This window comes from Leuresthes tenuis, unplaced genomic scaffold, assembly GCF_036924035.1.
Source record: "Leuresthes tenuis unplaced genomic scaffold, fLeuTen1.0.hap1 SCAF_17, whole genome shotgun sequence".
Lineage (NCBI taxonomy): Eukaryota > Metazoa > Chordata > Actinopteri > Atheriniformes > Atherinopsidae > Leuresthes > Leuresthes tenuis.
This window is the reverse complement of record NW_027325371.1, coordinates 33,771,566-33,792,213: the sequence shown is the minus strand read 5'-3', so window position 1 is coordinate 33,792,213 and position 20,648 is coordinate 33,771,566. Positions and strand designations below refer to the sequence as shown.

Below are 20,648 nucleotides of genomic sequence, written 5' to 3'. Positions count from 1 at the left end.
CTAATAATCAAGTTAGAAATCTAGTGGTAATATTGGACCTGAACCTTAACAGCCACATTAAATCAATAACATCAGCAGCTTTTTACCATCTAAAAAACATTGCCAGAATCAAAGGAACAGTGTCTAAACCAGACTTAGAAAGACTAATCCATGCGTTTGACTCCAGCAGGTTAGACTACTGTAACGGCTGTCACGAACGGTGGAGAGGAAGGAAAAAAAAAAAAAAGTTTATTCCAAACAGGCAAAGACAGAAAGCGCGGATTATCAAAAATAATTAACTATTAACAAATAAAGCAAGACTATGAAAAAACAAGACTATGAAAAAATAACATGAACTATGAACTATGAGGCAAAAGACCCATACTTAACAAGACAACTGTGGCATGAAGGGTAAGTGAGGATTCTGCAATAAGTGAAAGGAAACCAGGAGACTAAATGCTGTGGAGGGAGTAATTAGTGAATGAGGTGCAGCTGTGAACAATGAAGCAGGGGACATGAGTGAACCTAACGTGACGGGGGAAAAACATGACTAGAACATAACCTGAAAACATGAGAAACTGAAAACAAGACTATTAAAACATAAACTGTGACAACAGCCTGCTCACTGGGCTCTAAACGGGCTGTAAGACAGCTGCAGGACATCCAGAACGCTGCTGCTCGAGTCCTAACTAGAACCAGGAAATACGACCATATTAGCCCAGTGCTCAGGTCTCTGCACTGGCTTCCTGTTGCTCAGGGAATAGACTTTAAAACAGCTCTGCTTGTGTACAAGTCTCTTCATGGTCTAGCGGCAAAGTACATCTCTGACATGTTAGAGCCATATGAACCAACTCGGACTCTGAGAACAAGTTTATGCTCCTAAAATCTAGAACAGTCTTCCAGAAGATGTGAGACAGGCCTCAACTCTGGCAATGTTTAAATCAAGGCTGAAAACAGTTTATTTAGCTGTGCATATGACAACTGAAAGTGTTTTATCTGCACTCTTCACTTTTGATTAATTAATTAATTATTGTTATTTATATTTATGGAATAATTTTATTTGCCTTTCTCTGATTTTATGTAGCTGTAAAGCACTTTGCCTTGTGTACGAATTGTGCTCTACAAATAAACGTGCCTTTCCTTCATGTTTTTGAAATGATATTTGAAAAAGCTGCACCAACTGGTTGTCTTGTGACCCGTTTAAAGTTTGAATGGTGTCTCTAGCTGAAAGTATGCAGAAGTAGTGAGGTTGGAAAGAGGAGGAAGTTTTTGACGAGTTGAAAGCTCTTTCCATTCATTTGAATGTGGAAAAATTCAAAATTGAATAGTTTAAAAAGTATAAAAGTTATAAACAACAAAAGTCCTAGCAGAAATCTCCTGAAAGAATTGAACATTTTGAGACCAAAATAGTTGACATTAAGTATGCAGAAGTTGTTAGGTTGAAAAGCAGAGAAACAGCTGATATTTCAATATAATTTGAATACAGCATTTACAGCATTCTCACAATTGGTCTACATTGGATTTGAATAAAGGAACTTTGCAACCTATTGAGCAGCTACCGTATGATTGTATTTCTGACTACAGGGGAACAAGAATTCTGTAAAAGACTGTAATTCCTAATTCCTGTGTATGTATTCTACCGCCCCCTTTTCAATGTCCCAGAAGGACATTATTGGCAGCATACAGCCTGAATAGTTCCATATTTATTCACGTTTTATGTGGAACATTAAATGTGTTGATATTATGTCATCGTACAGACCACATTTCAACCCCAAGTTTAAGATGAGTTTGGAAAAATGTCTCTTTAATAACCAATTTTAACTTCAACCTACAAATTAACAAATAGATTTTTGTGGTTTTGACGCGTTGAAATTATACCACCATATTTTCTGTAAATGAAAAGGGGTTTTAAAAAAGTTCTCGAATGTCCAGACTGAATTAATTTTCAATCAAATGTCAGTGTTGAATTCCCAGTTTATGTTCTCTGTGAATACATAGCATGTTTTGCATACTTCAGCTGTGCATCCTACATATTTACAGTTGTTCAGTTGTAAATGTTCAAAGCACAGACAGATATAACTCAATGGAGTAACCCTATGTTAATTTATTTTTTTTAAACCCCTAAATCATAATCTGGGTTGTCATCATTGTGAAGTTTTAGTTGGTGTGGTAGCTTAGTAGGTGTAGGCACACAACAAGGAATGAAACCATACTTGGTAGCAGTGCACGACCGAGGTGAGGACAGCTGGTGCACAGCCATCTGCGCCAAGGCCAAAACAAACATCCTTTCTTCATTCAGATTCAGCTTTCAGGCCTCACTTTTATAACATTTACAGCTCCTTTATGACACTTTGTTTGGATACACTTTCTGTTCTGTCTGCTGCTGGAGAGTTGTGTAGTTCTACACAAGCTATAACTTCATGTCTATAACTGTAATTACATTACAATTACAATTAACATTACATTACATTATGTTAGGCAGAGCAATCATTGCAAAGTCTGCGGGTTCTGCCAGCGTACACACCCGCATGCAGGCACAATTTAGCATGATGCCTTCAGAATTGAAAAAAAAAACGTTGCTTAAGGCTGCAGAAAAGAACTGAAGTTTGAGGGGACCATATTTGGGCAAGAGTTTGGAGTTGGAGAGTGATCCTTAAAAACTGATTGGACAAGAGTAAATTCCTTTGAAGACTTATCTATTGAAAAGTGGATCTAGGCAATGATATTCATTCATTGCACTTAAAGGAAATTTCACATCTACTTCATGGCTGACAGCAGATGGTTTTGTCTGATTTATACAGACTCTGGCTGAACAGGAGTCAGATAACATGTAGCCATGCAAAGCATCAAGACTGAAAACGAGGAGAAACGACTAGCCTAACATTCTCAAAGTTCATAAAGTTAGTATGCTGCATTGTTTTTTTTGTTTGTTTTTTCCCTTTCATTTCCTCAGTGAACTCTGCATCTAAAAATTAAATTTACAAACATTTTTCAATGATTCTAGTACTGCCATTCCTATGAGCGCCAACCACCACTTTATTAGCTATTAGCGTCGGATTAGCTGAGAAGTTTGTTGCAATTGGGAACAAAACAAGACCACACATCGAAAAAGGAAATTTTTCCCAAGATAGGATAAAGAAAAACAAATGTTTGTTCCTGCTCCTGTACAACAGAATATGAACTTTTCCCCCAATTTCTCTCTCTAGCGACTAGTTCAGCTCACCTTGAAGATTTAGCTTATCTGGATGAGCAGCAGAGACATATTCCTTCCAGGAATCCCCTCAGAATGCCCAGACAGAATTCTAGGAGTCATAGTCAACAGGACCACAGAGGTAACTCACACACACTTTCTTAAACACACAGAAAAACAGTTATTTTACCAACCTGGGTTACAGTACTCTTCCACTCTCCTACAGTTCGTTTCACTCCCTCTCTCAACCTGAAGCCGCTCCAGTTTGAAGTACCTGGTCTCTCCTCTGATTGGCTATTCACCGGCAGGGAGTGGCTTTTCCAAGAAGTGGATGCCTGTCTCCGCAGTGATGACCTTGCAACCAGTAGGGGAGTAGTGATTATCGGCAACATGGGTTTTGGAAAAACAGCCATTATCGCCCATCTGGTGGCTCTCAGTTGTCACGGAAACCGCATGTGGCCAAACTCTGCCGGCAACCAGACCATGCCCAAATGTAAGCAAAGAGAGACAAAATAGTGGATGTGGTGTTTTAGAGAGATCTCAGCCCTCTTCAGTTTTTACACACTTTATTCTGTTTATTTGTGGATTTAATTTTTAATGGATAAATTTGGCATGAAATTCCATCTGTTTTGGGTGTTTTTTTGTTTAAATAAGTATAAATAATTAATTTACGGAAGTGTGGCTGCAAATTATATTCAGGTTTGTCATGTGTACTTTAAAGTGAACTCTTTGGACTGAACTCGAAGCACTGTATTTGTTGAACACCTCCCTAATACCAAGCTGTACAGTAAAGCATGGTTATTGCATCATCATACTATGGGGTTGGTTCTCAGCAGAAGTTGTCAGCGCATTAATGACCTGCAGCATGCAGACAAGATATCACTTTAGACTCTGGTATAAGTCTCTGACTGTCCTTATTGCCCAGTAAGAGCACATACTTCATTAAACTACTACTATACAAATTCAGGTTTGCAAAGTCTGTAGAAACTTAGCCAAGCAGAGTCCAAGCTGTAACGGCTGCTTCAAACTACTGTATTAAGGGTGTGAGAGTGTTTGTAAATGAGTTTTCATAAGCAACGCTACTTCATTTCCATCCCCTATGAAGAGGAGATGCTCGAGGGACTACCTGGTGCCTGACCCCCTGGTCTGTTTCATGGCCACGTCTGGCCCATGTATTTGAAACACAAGAATATATATATATATATATATATATATGTGTATATGTGTATATGTGTTATAGAATCTTTGTAAAGTTTTAATTTTTTTTCATATTTTGGCATATTAGCATTGTCATTATGAATATTTGTGGTTAGTGTAGACTGAGTGAGGATGATTATTGAAATAATATGTTACAGTCCCACTTCTGCAGCTATTTAAAAATCCATCTGTTTTCCACAAAAATGTACATTTCAAGGTTTTTGCCACAAAAAAGTTCTCACGGTTTTAAGATGGTTGGTCTATATACAATCTGAAGCAAGTGTGTTCAGCATATTCTTTGTTCTGCTTTCTAATTTCTAATATCTGATTATAACTTTTCCTCATTCTTTGAGGAATGTCTAAGATAACATAGATTGTACATTTCGTCAAATGTGTATGAATGTTGGATTGCAGCCCAGGTTCCTGTTGGAAACATACAGTGTAGTTGACAGTAACCCTTTTCTTAATTTCCTGCATAAGGATCCCCAGCAAGTTGTTTCAGCCATGAACACATCCATATTCATACACCTATTTATTGTAAGAAACATCTAAGTCATCATACAGAACTCTGTCAAATCCATCTGTCTCAGAGCCAGAAAGCAGACACATAGTTGAGCCAACTATTAGAAAAAAACATAAGTTATGCAATGGAACATTAACCAAAGAAGGAGAATAGAACAGCCTTTATTGTTATTGTATACAATTACACAATAAAATTGGTATAGCAACCCCCATCAGTCACGATCTGAGAGCAGAAGCTGCAAACAAAAGTGTTAATAACTTAAGTTGTGTGTTAATAACTTGTCTCACATTCCAGATGTTGAGCCCATTTCTATCTCCCATGATTCCCCTGGAAGAGGAGAAAATGAAGGAGGAGTAGGAAGTTGCCCAGGAACTCCAGAGATGAGAAGGAGACTGGAAGAGGCCCCGAGGAGGCTAGCTGGACAGGTAGCACTCCCTGTTTACTTCATGTCTGCTTGATTATTTGAAAACACTTGTAATGACACTTCTTAATTTATTTATGACTCGTTACTTGTTTTTAAACTTTCTGCAACCTTACACAATACAATACATTTCAGAGAGAAGTAGTGACATCACTTAAGACGACAACAGTGCGACTGCAAATATGCACCAGTAGCTGGTTAGCTTGGCATAAAGCCTGGAAAGTGAGGAACAGGTGTCAAAGGTGTCAAATTTTCCCCAACCAACAATTACTAAATTACACATTTGTTTGTTTATTAATTCATTTTACAAACCATAATAAGAAAAAAACATATTAGAGTTCTACAATGAATATAGGCCAAATCACTTCCTGGCAGGATTCATTTTCCAGACTATGTTAAAGTAAGAATACCAGATGATGGCGTGCGCAACAAGGGGGCGGAAAGAAGTGCTTGTCCGAGTTCGTTTGACAGAGCTAATATCCTTTGGAGAGATGACAAGTCAGTTGTCAATCGTAACAACCACAAAAAAAGATGGGTGGACATTTTTCAACATTCGAAAAGGATCACAGCCCTTTTCCAAGAGCAGAAAATGTGTATCCAGACCAGTAAAAAGGCAGACTGGTGTTCTGTGAGTACTGAAGGCAGTGAAGTATTACACAATTAAAAATCTGAATTGCATTCATCTAAAGATTTATAGACAGCCATATGTTTTTCACCCAGCTGATTAATACCAAACTGCTGATAGTGTACAAAAAAAGGCAGAAACACGCAACCAAAGAAAAAAAACTAATTTCAGAAATATTAGCTCACATTTTCAACAAGTTCATATTAAAACTCTGAACTAAGAAGTCTTTTGTGATTGTGTTACTTTATCATTGAGTCAACAGGAATGTCCATTCAGTAATGTTTGTAATGATGTAATCTGTCTGTGATACATATCCTACTGAATTCCAGTGCTGCTGTTCACCATATTTCTGCTGGTGAAAGAAACCACAACTGATTCACATACCTGTCTGTCTATTGCAGGTGGTGTCATATCACTTCTGTCAGGCTGATAACTGTCACACCTGTCTAGTTCCTGAGTTTGTTCACAACATGGCGGCCATGCTGAGTGGCGCCCCTCAGCTGGCTGCCTATCAAGAACTACTGCACCGGACGCCACAGCTACAGAGCGTGCTCAGTCTGCGCTCCTGCATTCAGGATACGAGCTCTGCGCTCCAGAGAGGAATTCTGGAACCACTGGCAGCTCTCCACAGTGGTACATGATATTCTACAGCATTCTGCAAATTCTGAATAGTAGCTTACATAATGAGATGATCCACAATGTTTCTTTGTTCTGCTTTTTTCTCAGAGAGGAAGCTTCATGTGGAGGAGGCAGGACTTATTGTACTGATTGATGGGCTCAATGAGGCGGAGTTCCACCGGCCGGACTACGGAGACACACTGACTTCCTTCCTGTCCCGAAATATCCAGAAATTTCCTTCCTGGTTGAAGGTCATTGCCACTGTCAGGACCAGTCAGCAGGTATACACACTCACACAAATGAAAACCCACAAAGATGGCACAAAGTGGAAACATATCGTTAAGCCACATATTTAAGTACTTTAACATAAACTGTGTAAGTTCCAGATGTCCTGAAAACAAGTGAGCCCAACATTTACTTAGTAGTAGGATTCACTAAATGTTCCTTTGTTAGACTGGAAATACAAGTTTACACTCATGCAACCCTGGCCAACATGGCCACAGAAGGCTTACCTTCATGAAACATATAGAATCAGTATTAAGTTGCACCCAAAACAAGAGAGGATATTATTATGAACTGATTAATCTGCGTGGACCAGTTTTTTTAATGATAACCTTGAAAAGGAATTTTTTCATGTAATATCTGAATAAACATTATGAGATTAACGGTGTCGATCAAACTAGCCCTCGTTATCAAGCGAAGATGTATTTTGGGCGGCTCTGACATTTTAACGGAACTTGCATGCAGACTTGGTCTAATAAATATCTTTACCAGAGAACTTTTCTATCTCAAGTAGCATTTAATAAGGATCAACTCAAATGTCTAAGCAATTATCACATCAGTTAACACTTAGCTAAAGAGACAAAATTAGGCTTTTTCCACACCATCAAATATAACACTTTTTTCTTCTCCTTTCCAAAAAAGAAATAGATAGATAGATAGAAGTAACTGTAGAAATAAAAGTGGTACATATCCACCTCGTTATTGTACAAATCACTAGTTTTGACACTCCCATGGCGTTTTCTGACGCTATCATCTTGCTAACAAGCACCAGTGTTATCATGTAAACAATAGGGGCGATTGTCTCGTATACTGATATCAAACCAAGATAGCAGCATACAGTCTGATGTGGCAAACTAAAAGCATAAAGATACGGGACAATCCGATGCGGTGATGTGCCCATATACATCACATATACGGGAAAATCTGCATCGCATACCTGACGGATTCTGTTTTGAGATATCCCCATATACGGACAGTAATGGATCAGGAAAAATCCCCCAAACCGGATACCCATCTGCTACGTATCCAGAAAATACGTGTGTATTTAATCCCCCCACAGTTCCTACTTTAGATCTCTCCGCATCTTTGGCATATAATGTTCACAGATTCACGACCATACGTGACGGATGCCTGCCAGAGTTTTCATTCATGCAGATGTGGGAACCCGATGGTTGATGTACTAGTGCTCTTCATTAATTGCGAAATATGGCATGTAGGCATGTAATGTACTTCATGTAAAAGTATTAGCCATCTTAAATTATTTTATCTTCTAAGATCTTACCTTATCAGACATTTCAAGATCACTTAGTCAGTTTTCTACATCACAATCATAATTCAACTGTGACAGTCTTTAATTTTGGTTTCTGTACCATCATCATGTTGTACAAATCACTACCTGGACCAATGAACACATTACCATTGCAATAAGCATTTATGAAATATCAGTATTATTAAATTAACAGTTCATAAAGTAGTCTAGTAAATCAGGTGTTTCACATCTACATAACTGCACATATGAATGAAAATATATCAGACATAAAAAACAGACCAAGAATTTTTAAAGAAAATTTTTATTAACACACAAAAACATTTCAAATAAATGTTGTTGATGCCTCTTGGACGCTGCCTCATGCTGCAGACACCACTGGGCACTCTGCGGTGTTCCATCCTGCAGGACTTTCTTTGTAGCTCTGTATGCGAGTTTTGTTGCCTTCCATTCAGGTGGATACACTTTCCATGTTTCCTTGTGTTCAGTGTCCATTTACTCATCGCTCATCAGGCATGCAGGTATCCCTTCAAGGTATCGTACTCCTCATCAGTTAAAATGGAGCAAGCAACAGATCGCTGCAAACTTTAAGGGGAACTCTGGTATTTTTAAACCTAGACCTTATTTCTGACATTAAATACGTTCATCTCCTCACTGAGAACAGTTTGGCAAAAGTCGGCGTCCTTCGGAAGATATTTAGATGAACGAACACATACTACTGCTCTGTTAGCACATAGCTACTCTTATGTATGTATAACAGAGCTATAGTACACTTTCGTTCATTCATTTGGCTTAAAGCATTGGTGAAATAAAGACACATAATGCCTGATTTAGATATTTAGAGGGTGTATTTTCTATGCCATGCTCTTTCCCGTTATATGGATATACACAATCGCGAGTTATCTAAATATCTTCCGAAGGACGCTGACTTTTGCAGGGGTAATTCTGTCTTCTCAAACCCCAGCTGGTCGAGGCGGATGGCCACCCTTCCAAAGTCAGGTTCTGCCAGAGGTTTCTTCCTGAGTCTGGTTCTGCCAGAGGTTTCTTCCTGGTTCTGGTTCTGCCAGAGGTTTCTTCCTGTTAAAAGGGAGTCGTTCCTTTCCACAGTCCCTCAGGCTCAGGACGGGAGATTGGACTGAAGACAAGTTTCAGTGCAATCTGTTGGTTTCCTTAGCTAGGATATTATTTTTTAATTGGCTCTGTATGAATTAATTGGATTATTTTTAAATGAATTGATTGGATTTATTTGGATTATGATTACAATTAATTGAATTCCAATTGGCTTGAATTGGACTGTATTATTTAAGTGCCTTGAGATGACATTTGTTGTAATTTGGCGCTATATAAATTAAAAACTGAATTGAATTTAATTGAAATTATATCAAATCAAATTTGTTGCTAATCTTTGACATATCCAAAACACTAGTTACCACCAAAGCCCCATCTGTATGTTTATTTTGTAGAAAACGTTTGTTTTTTATGTGTTTTTGAATAATAAATAAATTGTCATTTAAAGGGTTAAAATCCTAAAAATGATTGAATGTTAAGTATTTTTGAGCAGGATGGAAGTTCTTTAAAGGATTTCTAGTGATAAAATATTGATGTATGATGTCTAGGGAAGATATCCAATACTAGGATCTGTCACAGATGTGTATCCGGAGAATATCCTGTACTTGGATTTGCTATAGATGTGTATGCAGAGGGTATCCTATATTAGGATCTGTTACAGATTAGATCTTCCTGTATATCTCCGGAAACATTTTGGATTTGTGGCAGATACATGAACTTGTATACTGTTGGATCTCTCCGGATATTAGGTATTTTAGTGCAGTCCACCTCCCCGCTGCTAACTGACAAACAAGGGCTTTGGTGTAAATTGGGTCCTAAGTGGCCGTATTCGGAAAATTCCAGGCTTACGATAGCTGTGCTTATAGATGTTCACTAAAATCTGGAAAATCTTTACATAGTGAGTTGTTATAAGATGTTCCATAATGCTTTGTTTACCTCCTTTGGTTGTGTTTTTTTTTTCATATCAGAGTAGTAGAATAGCACAACTGTGAAATCACAAGTGCACCGTAACAAAGTTATTTTGGTGCAAAGAGGTGCTCAAACTAAAAAATAAGAACTGTTTTTTTGCTTTCTATAAAATTCATATCATTCTTACAAGTTGTTCATAACCTAGTGGAATTTTGTGGGTTTAAGTAGTTCTAAGTGCTCAGCACTGATGTTCACAGGGCTTGGTTCAATAAACATTTTTCACAGAAGACATTTTGACATGTTATAACAGGAAAAACACAGTTTTATCAATGATGTATGCAGCTCATGTCCTGATGTTTTTCATACTGCTTCTTTGTCAAGATTTATTGGAGCACTAAGATGAACTTAACCATGATTAATGTCAATCATTAAAGTCAAAATATATAAAAATTAAACAAGTCTACAAGTTATACCTCATTCCACAAGCCTTTCTTTTGCTACTTTTGATGTGAAAATATAAGCAGGTATGTAAGTCGGCAGCCAAACAGAGTCACTCTTCCTTAACATACCTTTGAATGTGTGCTATAGACTGTTACCAGAAGGCTAATGCTAACTTATTTAGACAGCTAGCTAGCTGCAACAGAGGCTGGGAATAAGAAGCTGCTTTGTCTTCTGCATGGTCTTTGTTAGTCCCATCATTTAAAAAACCCACAGCTGGAAAATCTGTCCTTATTATCACTTTACACTGCTTATCTGATGTACAAATGTATGACAGCTCCTTAGCCTGTTCACCATGCTTTAGATGGTATCTGAAGCTAATTTACTATCAGTGCTGGCCACTAAAACACAGGCAGGAGCGAACGACAGGAGTGAACGTTTCTAAGTGTTTTCTCTGAACTAACTTCATATGTTTAATCTTTTTATTCAATCAGGACATCACTCGTTCTCTACCTTTTCACCGAATCTCTCTTGATAGGACAGAAGAGAACAGCGCCATAGACCAGGACCTACAGGTAAAATATAGATGGACAGGTTTCTCCCTCTATTTCACCGTCTCTCTGCCTGTACATTTGTACTGTATCTGTCCTGTTTTGTGTCTTTCAGGGTTACCTGATGCAGCGTATCCACAGTAGTGCAGAGATCCAGAGCAATGTGTCGCTGAGCAATGGCCGCCTTGACAACACGGCACTTACCAAGCTGATCAGCCATTTGAAGAACCTGAGCAGAGGCTCGTATCTCTACCTAAAACTGACGCTTGACTTGATAGAGGGAGGATACCTCGTCCTAAAGAGTTCTAGCTTCAAGGTGAGGATGGGGTTGATGTGGAAGAATAGATGGGTTCCTGTGCAATGTCATCATAAAGGTGCAACTAGGGGGCAGAAAGCAGCACTCTACTCAGTTTGTTTGGCAGAGCTGAGCTCCTAAACAGGTGTCATGAGCTGAATGAGATGGATGGACATTGCTCAAAATTCCAAGGGGATCATAGCCCATTGCCAAGAGCAAACGAAGATTGTGATTCCAGTTCAGTAAAAGAGGTCATGCGAATTCCAAAAAGTGTACAGTGCTCATGCTGTGTGTCAAAAGACAAAAAGAATCTTCAGGAATGGGTTGCAAACAGATTCTCCTTTGTATCAGGCCATGATATTACTCACTGAGTGATATGACTGCTTGCTCAGTATTGGACAGTGATGGGAACTGAACATTAGAAGCTTGGACCATGCCATTTATGCCCGTAAATCAATCGTTATGGACTGGCTTGAAATTACTCTCTAACAGTAACAGTAAAGGAGTCTTGGATCAAATCATTTAGATCCTGGTACTATTCCTGACAATGATAGCTTAAGGTCTTTAGTTCAGTAGGGGTCATTTTTGTTTCATATGGCAGGTTGTAAAAGTTATCACACCTCGAGCCTGAATCTGAATCTTACATTAGCACCATGCTTCTGATAATATCAGTTAAGACAGGCAGAAACACTGAAATATTGTCAGCTTATATTTTCCACAGGTCTATTTTAAAACACTGAACTACTACATGATATTTTATGATTGAGTTAATTACTGAGTCAACAAGAATTTACAAACAATGAAAATGTATATTTAGTAAAGAAGTTACTTAAAATCCTGACTGCCAACTCTTGTTTTGCCTCCTGGATGCACACGTATTGATTAATGTTTAAACACAACAAACCTGTCTACAGAAGGGAGATTGGGGTGAAGTAAAAGTATGAAAGAGGATGGAGGGAGCGCTAAATGTTCTGAGGACATTTTTATTTGTTGGTTTGTGTTTACAGGTGGTTCCCGTGAGTCTGGCAGAGGTGTACTTGCTGCAGCTCAACATGCGGTTTCCCACTCAGTCATCTTTTCAGAGAGTTGTGCCTCTGCTTAACGTCACTGTGGCCTCACTGCATCCACTGACCGACCAGCAGGTTTGCACCAGCTCTGTTTGGGTTTCATAAGGTCCAAATTTGTATTTGTTTCACACTGCAAACCAATAAAACGAACAACTTGGATTAGCCTCGGCTGTTTTTAGCATGGTGCCCATTTCTAAGTGCTAGCATGCTATTAAATGAATCCCAGTGGTGGAAATGTTTTCAGCATCTTAATGTTAGCCCCATCGCTGTTTTTAAGTGTGAAACTTGTAATTGTTTTTATTTTAAGTTCATTTTTCCTCTTCTTATCTCATTCTTCAGTTGTTTGAGGTGGTGAATGCCGGTTCTCTTAGTGGTGGAACAATGCAGTGGGCAGAGTTTGCACAGCGTCTCGAGCAGCTCTCCTCCTTCCTGATATGGCGAAATGACGGCAGCAGGATGCTAAACCACGCCTCTTTCAGGGAGTGGCTGGTGTGGAGAGAGGAGGAGCAGGATGACAGGTTCCTCTGTGACCCCAGGTACGCAAACATGAAGGAAAGAGCCGCAAGAAAAGCGGAGCAGAGAGACAAATTTATGTTGTCTTGTGTATCCGTTTGCCTGCAGGAGTGGCCACACTCTACTGGCCTTCTGGCTCTGCAGGCAAGAGGGGAAGCTGAGCCGACAGCAGACACTGGAGCTGGGACATCACATCCTGAAAGCTCACATCTATAAAGTAAGTCCTTTTTGACAGGTTCTCATTGACGTAATGCATCCTTAGTCTAATCCTAACAAACACGAGTGAATCCCTAAAGCTCATCCTTTAACCTAATTCTAACCCTCAAAGATCCTAAACTTGTATGGTTCACCAATTTGGTCCCCATGAAAATGTCAGAACCTGTTCTTATAGTGGACTCCTGGTTTTTGTTCTGCACAAACAAAAAAAACTAAACCAGACACACACACATACACAAAATTGTCTCCATATATGGACTCATGTCAAAACTAGACATGTGCAAACACCTGCAGAAAGAATCAAACCAGGATGGCTGTGAGCTCATTAGGAAAGGAACATTAGGTATTTCTACCATAAACTGCACTGAACACAAAATTAATAGATTTTTATTGTCCAAAGCAGGAAATCTCCCGACTTGTCTGGGGTGAAGAATTAGCTATTAGCATTTAGTGATCTGATTGGAAACCTAAATTTTAAAAAGGTGGTTGATGGTTTTATGAGAGAAATTGATGAGACAGACACACCTCACACTGTTTCTGTGTGTCAGACTCTGCTGGGTTTCACTGTGTGACTTGGTGACAGCTGATGGAGGTAAAAATTGATGGCTTTTTTTTTTTTGTTTGTTTTCAAAGGTGACAAGCCGTCTTGCACGATCCGACTGAAATTCACAAACATATCCACTCTATGATTAGTGCAGATAACCTTTTTTTCCATAGTGGACTAGTTCTCATGCTGAGAATATTGCTATAAAGCAGGCGTTGTGGGTAGTTACGACAGTGGCTGTCAAAATTAAGTATGTACCACATGGCAAATTAGCATATCAATGCATTTTCATTATTGCAGCTATTTCTCAACTGCTGTGGCTACATTATTACTTATTTGATCAATCACTGTCAGCAGGTGGGAGACAGTAACACAGCTGCATATGCCATTGAAGAGGGGTACTTACTGGCCTAACCTGGATTCAAGTGTTTTGGTTTTTTGCCTGATCATTTGATGGTTGGAGGCCTGTGCACTCAAAGTTCCAGCCATCACCAAAATGTTTACCAGGGAGGATAGCAGAAATATGTCCATGAACAGAACAGTTAAAGTTGCCATGTTGATAGTTAAGGTCTGCTTGTTTATTCACAATGAAAAAAAGATTACATGACACTAGAAAGCCACTGATTATTATGTTAGTCTGATCAAACCTTGACTTTAAAAAGAGTTTAAAGTTAGGTTTACATAAAATTTTATTGAACATGCTAGTCCAAACAAAATCCTACAAAATTGAACTTCTCCAAACTGAACTCACACCGAATGCCTTTAGGGCTCAGATTACTCCTGTATGAATCAAATGGGCCAAAACAGTCTGTACATGTTCTATAGCTTTATCTTATTGCATCTTTTGGTACAACAGCTGAACTTTAAGTGTATACTGATACAGACGAGTTCCCATTAAAGCTGCTTGTTTTCAGTTTCTGGTCTCAGATGGTTGAACACATCAGAAACCGTGACTGAAAATCAGCCCATTAAGACTACGAGTCAACTCACGATCACTTAAAGCATATACAGACTGTCCCTCTTGCTCTAATAAAAGCCTGATTTTATAACAGCTGACAAAATCACCATTCAAGTAACTTAAAGGCATCTCTGCAGTGAGTTCAGTGAATTTCTGCAGGAAGTCTTAACTGTTTTCTGACACAATCCACTGACACGTGCCATACTTCAGTCAAGAACATGATTCCCCTCCTATATATTTATACCAGGATAAGGATGGTGTTCCACTTAAATGGCTAAGTTATAGCTTGACCTAGCTGCATATGTAACTATATGCTGACTGTCAGGTCTTGCATCCCCCATAATGGATCAAAATGAACTCTAATCTTAAGCTCGACAACCAGATCAGGTCAGTTAAATCAAGCTTTTTCCAGTTGAGGCAGCTGGCCAAAATAAAGCCAATCCTTCCAAGGCAGCTCGGCTGGACTACTGTAACGCACTCTATGTGGGGATTAATGTGTCCTCCATCTCCTGTCTTCAGATGGTTCAAAATGCTGCTGCACGTCTTTTAACTGGCACATGTAAATATGAGCACATTTTCCCCCATTTTAACCTCACTCCACTGGCTGCCCATACACTCCAGGATCCTTTTACAAATGATTTAAATTGTTTTTAAATCTCTCAATGGCCTGCTCCTGAGTGTACCAAAAACTAAGAGGAAGCTCAGAGGGGATCATGCTTTTGCAGTTGCAGCTCCAAAGCTTTGGAACAACCTGCCTCTGCACACGTCTGTTTTTAAATCCCTCCTACAAACGCATCTTTTTTCCTTGGCTTTTAACACTATGTGAGACGTTTTACTTTATTTTATTTTCATTTTATTTTATTGTTTCTCTTATTGTATTGCTGCTTTTTTCACTCATGCTCTGACTTTTTAAATTATTTTTATTTGATTTAAAATGTTTATTTTATTGTTGGATAATGTCTGCAATAAGCTGCTTGGTGGCACTGTTTTTAGGAGTTTTATAAATATAGGTAGAAGTGGCAGTCACAAGTTAAGTCTGTGCCATATTTCTAAATGCAAGTGTAGCTTTTACTCTGTTTGTAATGTGTAATGTAAAGTCTAATTATCATTATATATTTTATATTCATTATATATATATATATATATATATAAAATGATAATTAGACTTGCAAAAAAATGAATAACAACAGTGCTGAAAAGCAAGGCTATACGGAGTATTTCCATATATTTGAGTCATAATAGATTATGCCCACCTCTAAATCTCCTTTTAATATGTGCACCACATTCAGCACTGGGCTGAAATTCCATTTTTATTTTCCTACAGGCAAAGACACAACCTGCCTGTCTCTGCCTTACACTGACAAGTACCACTTGCTTCCATTGATGGATTGGTTAGGTTCACACATGAGGTTTGGTGCGTTAATATTGTAGAAATATTTTCTCCCTTTTGTCAACAAGTATAGGATATGTGACAATGTGCAAATACTGATGTTTGGGTCAATTGAATATAGAAAAGCAATCTTACATATTTATAATACTGGGTGTTTTTACTCTTTACTGGATGCTTTGCTTGAAAATAAAATATTTTCTGCGCATAGTGTTGTATGAACAAATCATTTTGAACTTTTTCGAAACATGTATGTAAGTCGAGTCATTTACATATTTTGTCAATGAGATTTTAGAGAGTCAACAGATCTGTAAAAGTATTGTATAAAAGTTGCGTGAATGAGTGCCATGCATGTACCGCTCCAAATCGTAGCGTCACTGTTTGTCACCCACTACTTCATTTATTGATAGAAAAAGTGTGGCCTGTATGTAACGCAGGTGTTTGTGCCTATTCTCACCCTGCAGGGTCTGAGTAAGAAGCTTGGGGTTTCCTCCTCAGTTCTTCAGGGGCTGTGGTTGTCTTACAGCACAGCGAGCCTCAGTCTTGTTCTGTCATCGCTGCGCAACCTCTACACCCCCAACATCAAGGTAGCATACACATACACACAAATGTTTCTGTGAGTGATCAGAGGACAGTAACTCAGCTCTGTTTCTGTTCAGGTGAGCAGGTTGCTGATTTTAGGTGGGGCCGATGTGGATTATCGTTGTGATGTCCTCAATAAAGCACCCCTGCTGTGTGTCCACGCTCACCTGGGCCATGCTGACGCTGTAGCGCTGCTGCTTGACCACGGGGCTCAGGTAAAAAAAAAAAAATCATTTTTTTAACCTTGTTTTGCATATTTTTTTCCTGACTCCACTGTTTTTATTGAAAGACTCAAACCAAATTTGACACTTCTGTGTTGCATTTTTAGGTAAATGCTCAGTCGCATGATGGCTTGACTGCTCTGGGATTCGCTGCTGCAGCCGGTCATCTGGACATTGTCACCATGTTAAGTCAGCACAGAGCCACGGTAGGTGCATACCACTGTGCCTGCTAGATGTTTGGTACTGTGTGATAACTGTGTCACCCAGCCGTGATATAAAGAGTTCTGTTTTCATATTCCTACAGAATGAAATGCTCATATTAATCGTCGTTCTGTTACAAATTGTGAACTTCTCAAAACATTCTAAAACATTTCTAAAGACATGCACTTTGCATGTAGGTTTGTATCTCATAGTTTTGATACAGCCCCAAATCCCAACAAATGTCATCTCAAGGCATTTCAAAGAGACAATACAAGATCCAAATCATGGTAATACAATTCCAATCCAATTCATTCCAATCCATTTAATTCTAAATTAGTCCAATTCATACAAATTGCCTAGCTAAGCTAAGGAAACCAACGGATTGCTTCAATCTAATCTCCCATCCTGAGCGTGCACAAGGTGATAGTGGAAATAAAAATTCCCGTTTAACAGAAAGACACCTCTGACAGAACCAGATAATTCACTTACAAATAAACAGTTTTCACTTTCTAATGAGTCATTTGTGCATTGAGCCTCTTGAACCAACAGATTGATTCGAGAAGTAAGATATTAGAATGTATTTGATTGACGCTGGTGTTTTGAAAACTGGACAATTCCACTACTTTAACTGACTGAGTCTTTGTCTCCCTGTGTTCTCAGGTTGGTCACGTGGATAGCTCTGGTCGGTCAGCGCTGGTTCTGGCAGCTCAGCGAGGTCACCTCGAGGTGCTGCGCTTCCTGTTGAAATGCACCGACTGGAGCTGCACTTCCTGCTGCAGCCAGAGGGGGGCAAGCCGGAGCCAGGCAGTGCAGCAGGCTCTGATTGCAGCGGCCAGTATGGGCCAGGCAGAGGTGAATCTCACGCACATACCCACACATTTATATACATTTGTGTGTGACTGAATTAAGAAAAATCCATTTTGTTATGTTGTGCACGTGTGTTTAGTTCTAAATCAATGTTTGATGTGTTTCTGTGTAGATGGTCTCGTACTTACTGGATCTTCCAGAGGAAGATGAGGAAGAGGAGCAGAGACCTGAGATTAACATATATGACAGTCTGTGGGGAGAGACAGGTACTACAAAACCTACACAACAGATCACATACTGCAGAAATGCTACTGCAGTGTACAAATTATTACTTCTGTGCCTTTGCATGTGTTCCTAATGTTTCCAGACAACAGAAAATCATGAACTTATCATAGCTTTTTTCCTGATTTGATCATTTATCTATATATAATAAACATGTGAACGTGTGTCCAATGTTGCATACGTTCCATGCATGTTAGCAATGAATAAATGGTATAAATGTAGGGCCTCAAAGTCAAAACTCAAATACAAAAGACTTACAAAGACAGTTACAGAGGGCAAAAATATTAACAGGCTCAATCAGAGTAAAATGAAGAAAAGTCATTGTTATACCAGTGAGGGTCTCCCAATTCAACAGTTTGTGGCAGAAAGAGAAAGATGTGACCAGTGTAGAGCGAAAATGAAAGGATGAATAAAGACTAAAAATCCCTCAGAGAAGCAATTGAGCCCATCACCTCATATCCAGTCAGCCCTGAGGTTTCCACTTCAAACAGAAATAATGGCCTCTTTGAGGTGTCCTTGTAAAGCTGAATTATGAATCCGATTCCTCCAGTGTGATTAAAGTCACATTAACCTCAGGTCGCAGTGGAAAATGTGCAGAGTGCGTTGTATGTTACACAGTCAGCTGTTGCCTGATTTCTAATTGAGCCGACTCATCTGTGTGATTTGAGCTGCACTCAGAGTAGAACCATGTTGTGAACAGATCACTCCGCAAAGCCGTCAGTGGCTGCTCGTTGCTGACATCTAGTGGAGGAAACTAAACACTTCACCACGTTCAGAACAAAATACACTTCAAACGATCAGAATCTGAACAGTTGCAAAGTAATGTGACATAAAACATCTTTCACCACATTAGAGTGCCAGGTGTGTGTTGATTGATTCGGCCAGGTGAGAATGTTGCACTTCTTCACTTTAAAAAAGGTCTCTATTTACTTATTGTCCTGCTGAATGATGAAATGGCTGCACTCCTGCATATTGATTGACTGAATGGACAATGATATAAGTAATCAGGTTTCAAATAAAGTGCCTGATAAGTGTATTAAAGATAAAATTTCATTAATCCCACCGCTGGGAGAAATTTAATAATTACAGCAGTACGACAGTCACAAGTGGTAGAAAGGGACAAAGAGGTTTATAATAAAGATAAACAGGCGTGGAAAACAATGTACAAACTATGTACAATTCTTGTCAGGTTTGTCTTGTATCGACACAACAATTTGTACTGAAAACATTTTGAAACCATCATTTTTAATATATTGAAAATGTAACCAGTTTGTGTGACTGGGTCAATGTTTCCTAAAGTGTTCAGTTTTTATTCTCTTAGATCTATTGAAAATCAGTTTTCGAACTTGAATGTGATAAATTACAGAGGCTGTAGTCCAAACAGTTTCATTCTGGACTGGACTGTAAACATACCTGTAAGTGTCAGCTGTTGTTACAGGTACTCGCAGTGGTAGTTAATTTGGTTCTTCATTGCTGACTTGAGTTATTTGCATTTTAAAAGGCTTTCTTCTTACTTCCATCTGCCTCTGCCTCTGCGTGTGTGTGTGTGTGTGTGTGTGTGTGTGTCAGCTCTGACGGCAGCAGCAGGACGTGGTCGGCTGTCCGTCTGCAGGCTGCTGTTGGATCAAGGGGCAGCTATAGAGCAGAACAACAGGCAGGGTGTCGCTCCGCTCTTCAGCGCTGTAAGACGGGGCCACTGGCAGGTAAATCACACAGGACACAAAGCGATTTGTGCTGCAGGGATCCTCAGTCTCCGTTTCAAAATGTGTCTCTCCATCAGGTGGTGGAGCTGTTGCTGAATCACGGGGTCGATGTGAACAGGGTCGACCAGCAGGGTCGAACAGCTCTGATGACTGCAGCCTCAGAGGGACACATGACCACCGCCCAGCTGCTGCTGGATCATGGTAACTGCCAGTAACTGAATATACATAATTCACTAATTAAACAGATTCAGTGCAAGCCTATTTAAAACAGTCCATATCCACAGTGAACTCATGTCAAAGTAACCTCTCTGCCTCTCAGAGTTGCCTCTCCGTGACAGAATCTTGGATTCTGTTCATTTATTATTTAATGAAAATCTTGATGGGCAGCATTCCCTCTTTCCCAGTAGATTTTTACTACAGCATTTTTCATGGAAGTAAATCATTAGCTGCTGCTTCTTATTAGCGAGGATCTCTCCTGTCCTCAACAAATGAAGAAATCTTTTACCTGTATATTTAATTTTATTGTAAGCCTTGGCTTACAGGTTTGAATACAAAGCCTATGTAGCACACACCCTGGAGCTTTAAATGTAGAACTGTACATGTGGGAATTGAGAAGGTGTTTGCAAATAAGAGAGGGGAATTTTGAATGATAGTTTCCTTTGAGCGAGGAATTCCAGATTTGAAAACTGGGTACTCAAAGGGGTTTCGTGAGGAACTTGACTGTAGGCTGCTTTTAAATGTTGCACATAATTATGTTTGTTTTTACAGAAAAAAAACCATGATATTTACTTATGTGAAGATTTA

The 20,648-nt window shown here is 39.2% G+C and overlaps 1 protein-coding gene across 2 annotated transcripts in view; it reads left to right on the top strand.

Annotated features, from left to right (window-relative positions):
• tanc2a (tetratricopeptide repeat, ankyrin repeat and coiled-coil containing 2a) overlaps positions 1–20,648 on the top strand; it is a 51,062-nt gene that overhangs the window by 21,093 nt on the left and 9,321 nt on the right. For both annotated transcript variants that reach the window (XM_072369733.1, XM_072369732.1), the window contains exons 5-21: positions 3,186–3,311; positions 3,396–3,662; positions 5,184–5,314; positions 6,337–6,568; positions 6,662–6,834; positions 11,012–11,092; positions 11,184–11,384; positions 12,371–12,505; positions 12,770–12,966; positions 13,052–13,160; positions 16,513–16,635; positions 16,708–16,845; positions 16,959–17,057; positions 17,713–17,904; positions 18,032–18,125; positions 19,711–19,844; positions 19,922–20,045. In XM_072369733.1, coding sequence (XP_072225834.1) covers positions 3,186–3,311; positions 3,396–3,662; positions 5,184–5,314; positions 6,337–6,568; positions 6,662–6,834; positions 11,012–11,092; positions 11,184–11,384; positions 12,371–12,505; positions 12,770–12,966; positions 13,052–13,160; positions 16,513–16,635; positions 16,708–16,845; positions 16,959–17,057; positions 17,713–17,904; positions 18,032–18,125; positions 19,711–19,844; positions 19,922–20,045 — 2,556 coding nt within the window. The remainder of the gene's footprint in view (positions 1–3,185; positions 3,312–3,395; positions 3,663–5,183; positions 5,315–6,336; positions 6,569–6,661; positions 6,835–11,011; positions 11,093–11,183; positions 11,385–12,370; positions 12,506–12,769; positions 12,967–13,051; positions 13,161–16,512; positions 16,636–16,707; positions 16,846–16,958; positions 17,058–17,712; positions 17,905–18,031; positions 18,126–19,710; positions 19,845–19,921; positions 20,046–20,648) is intronic.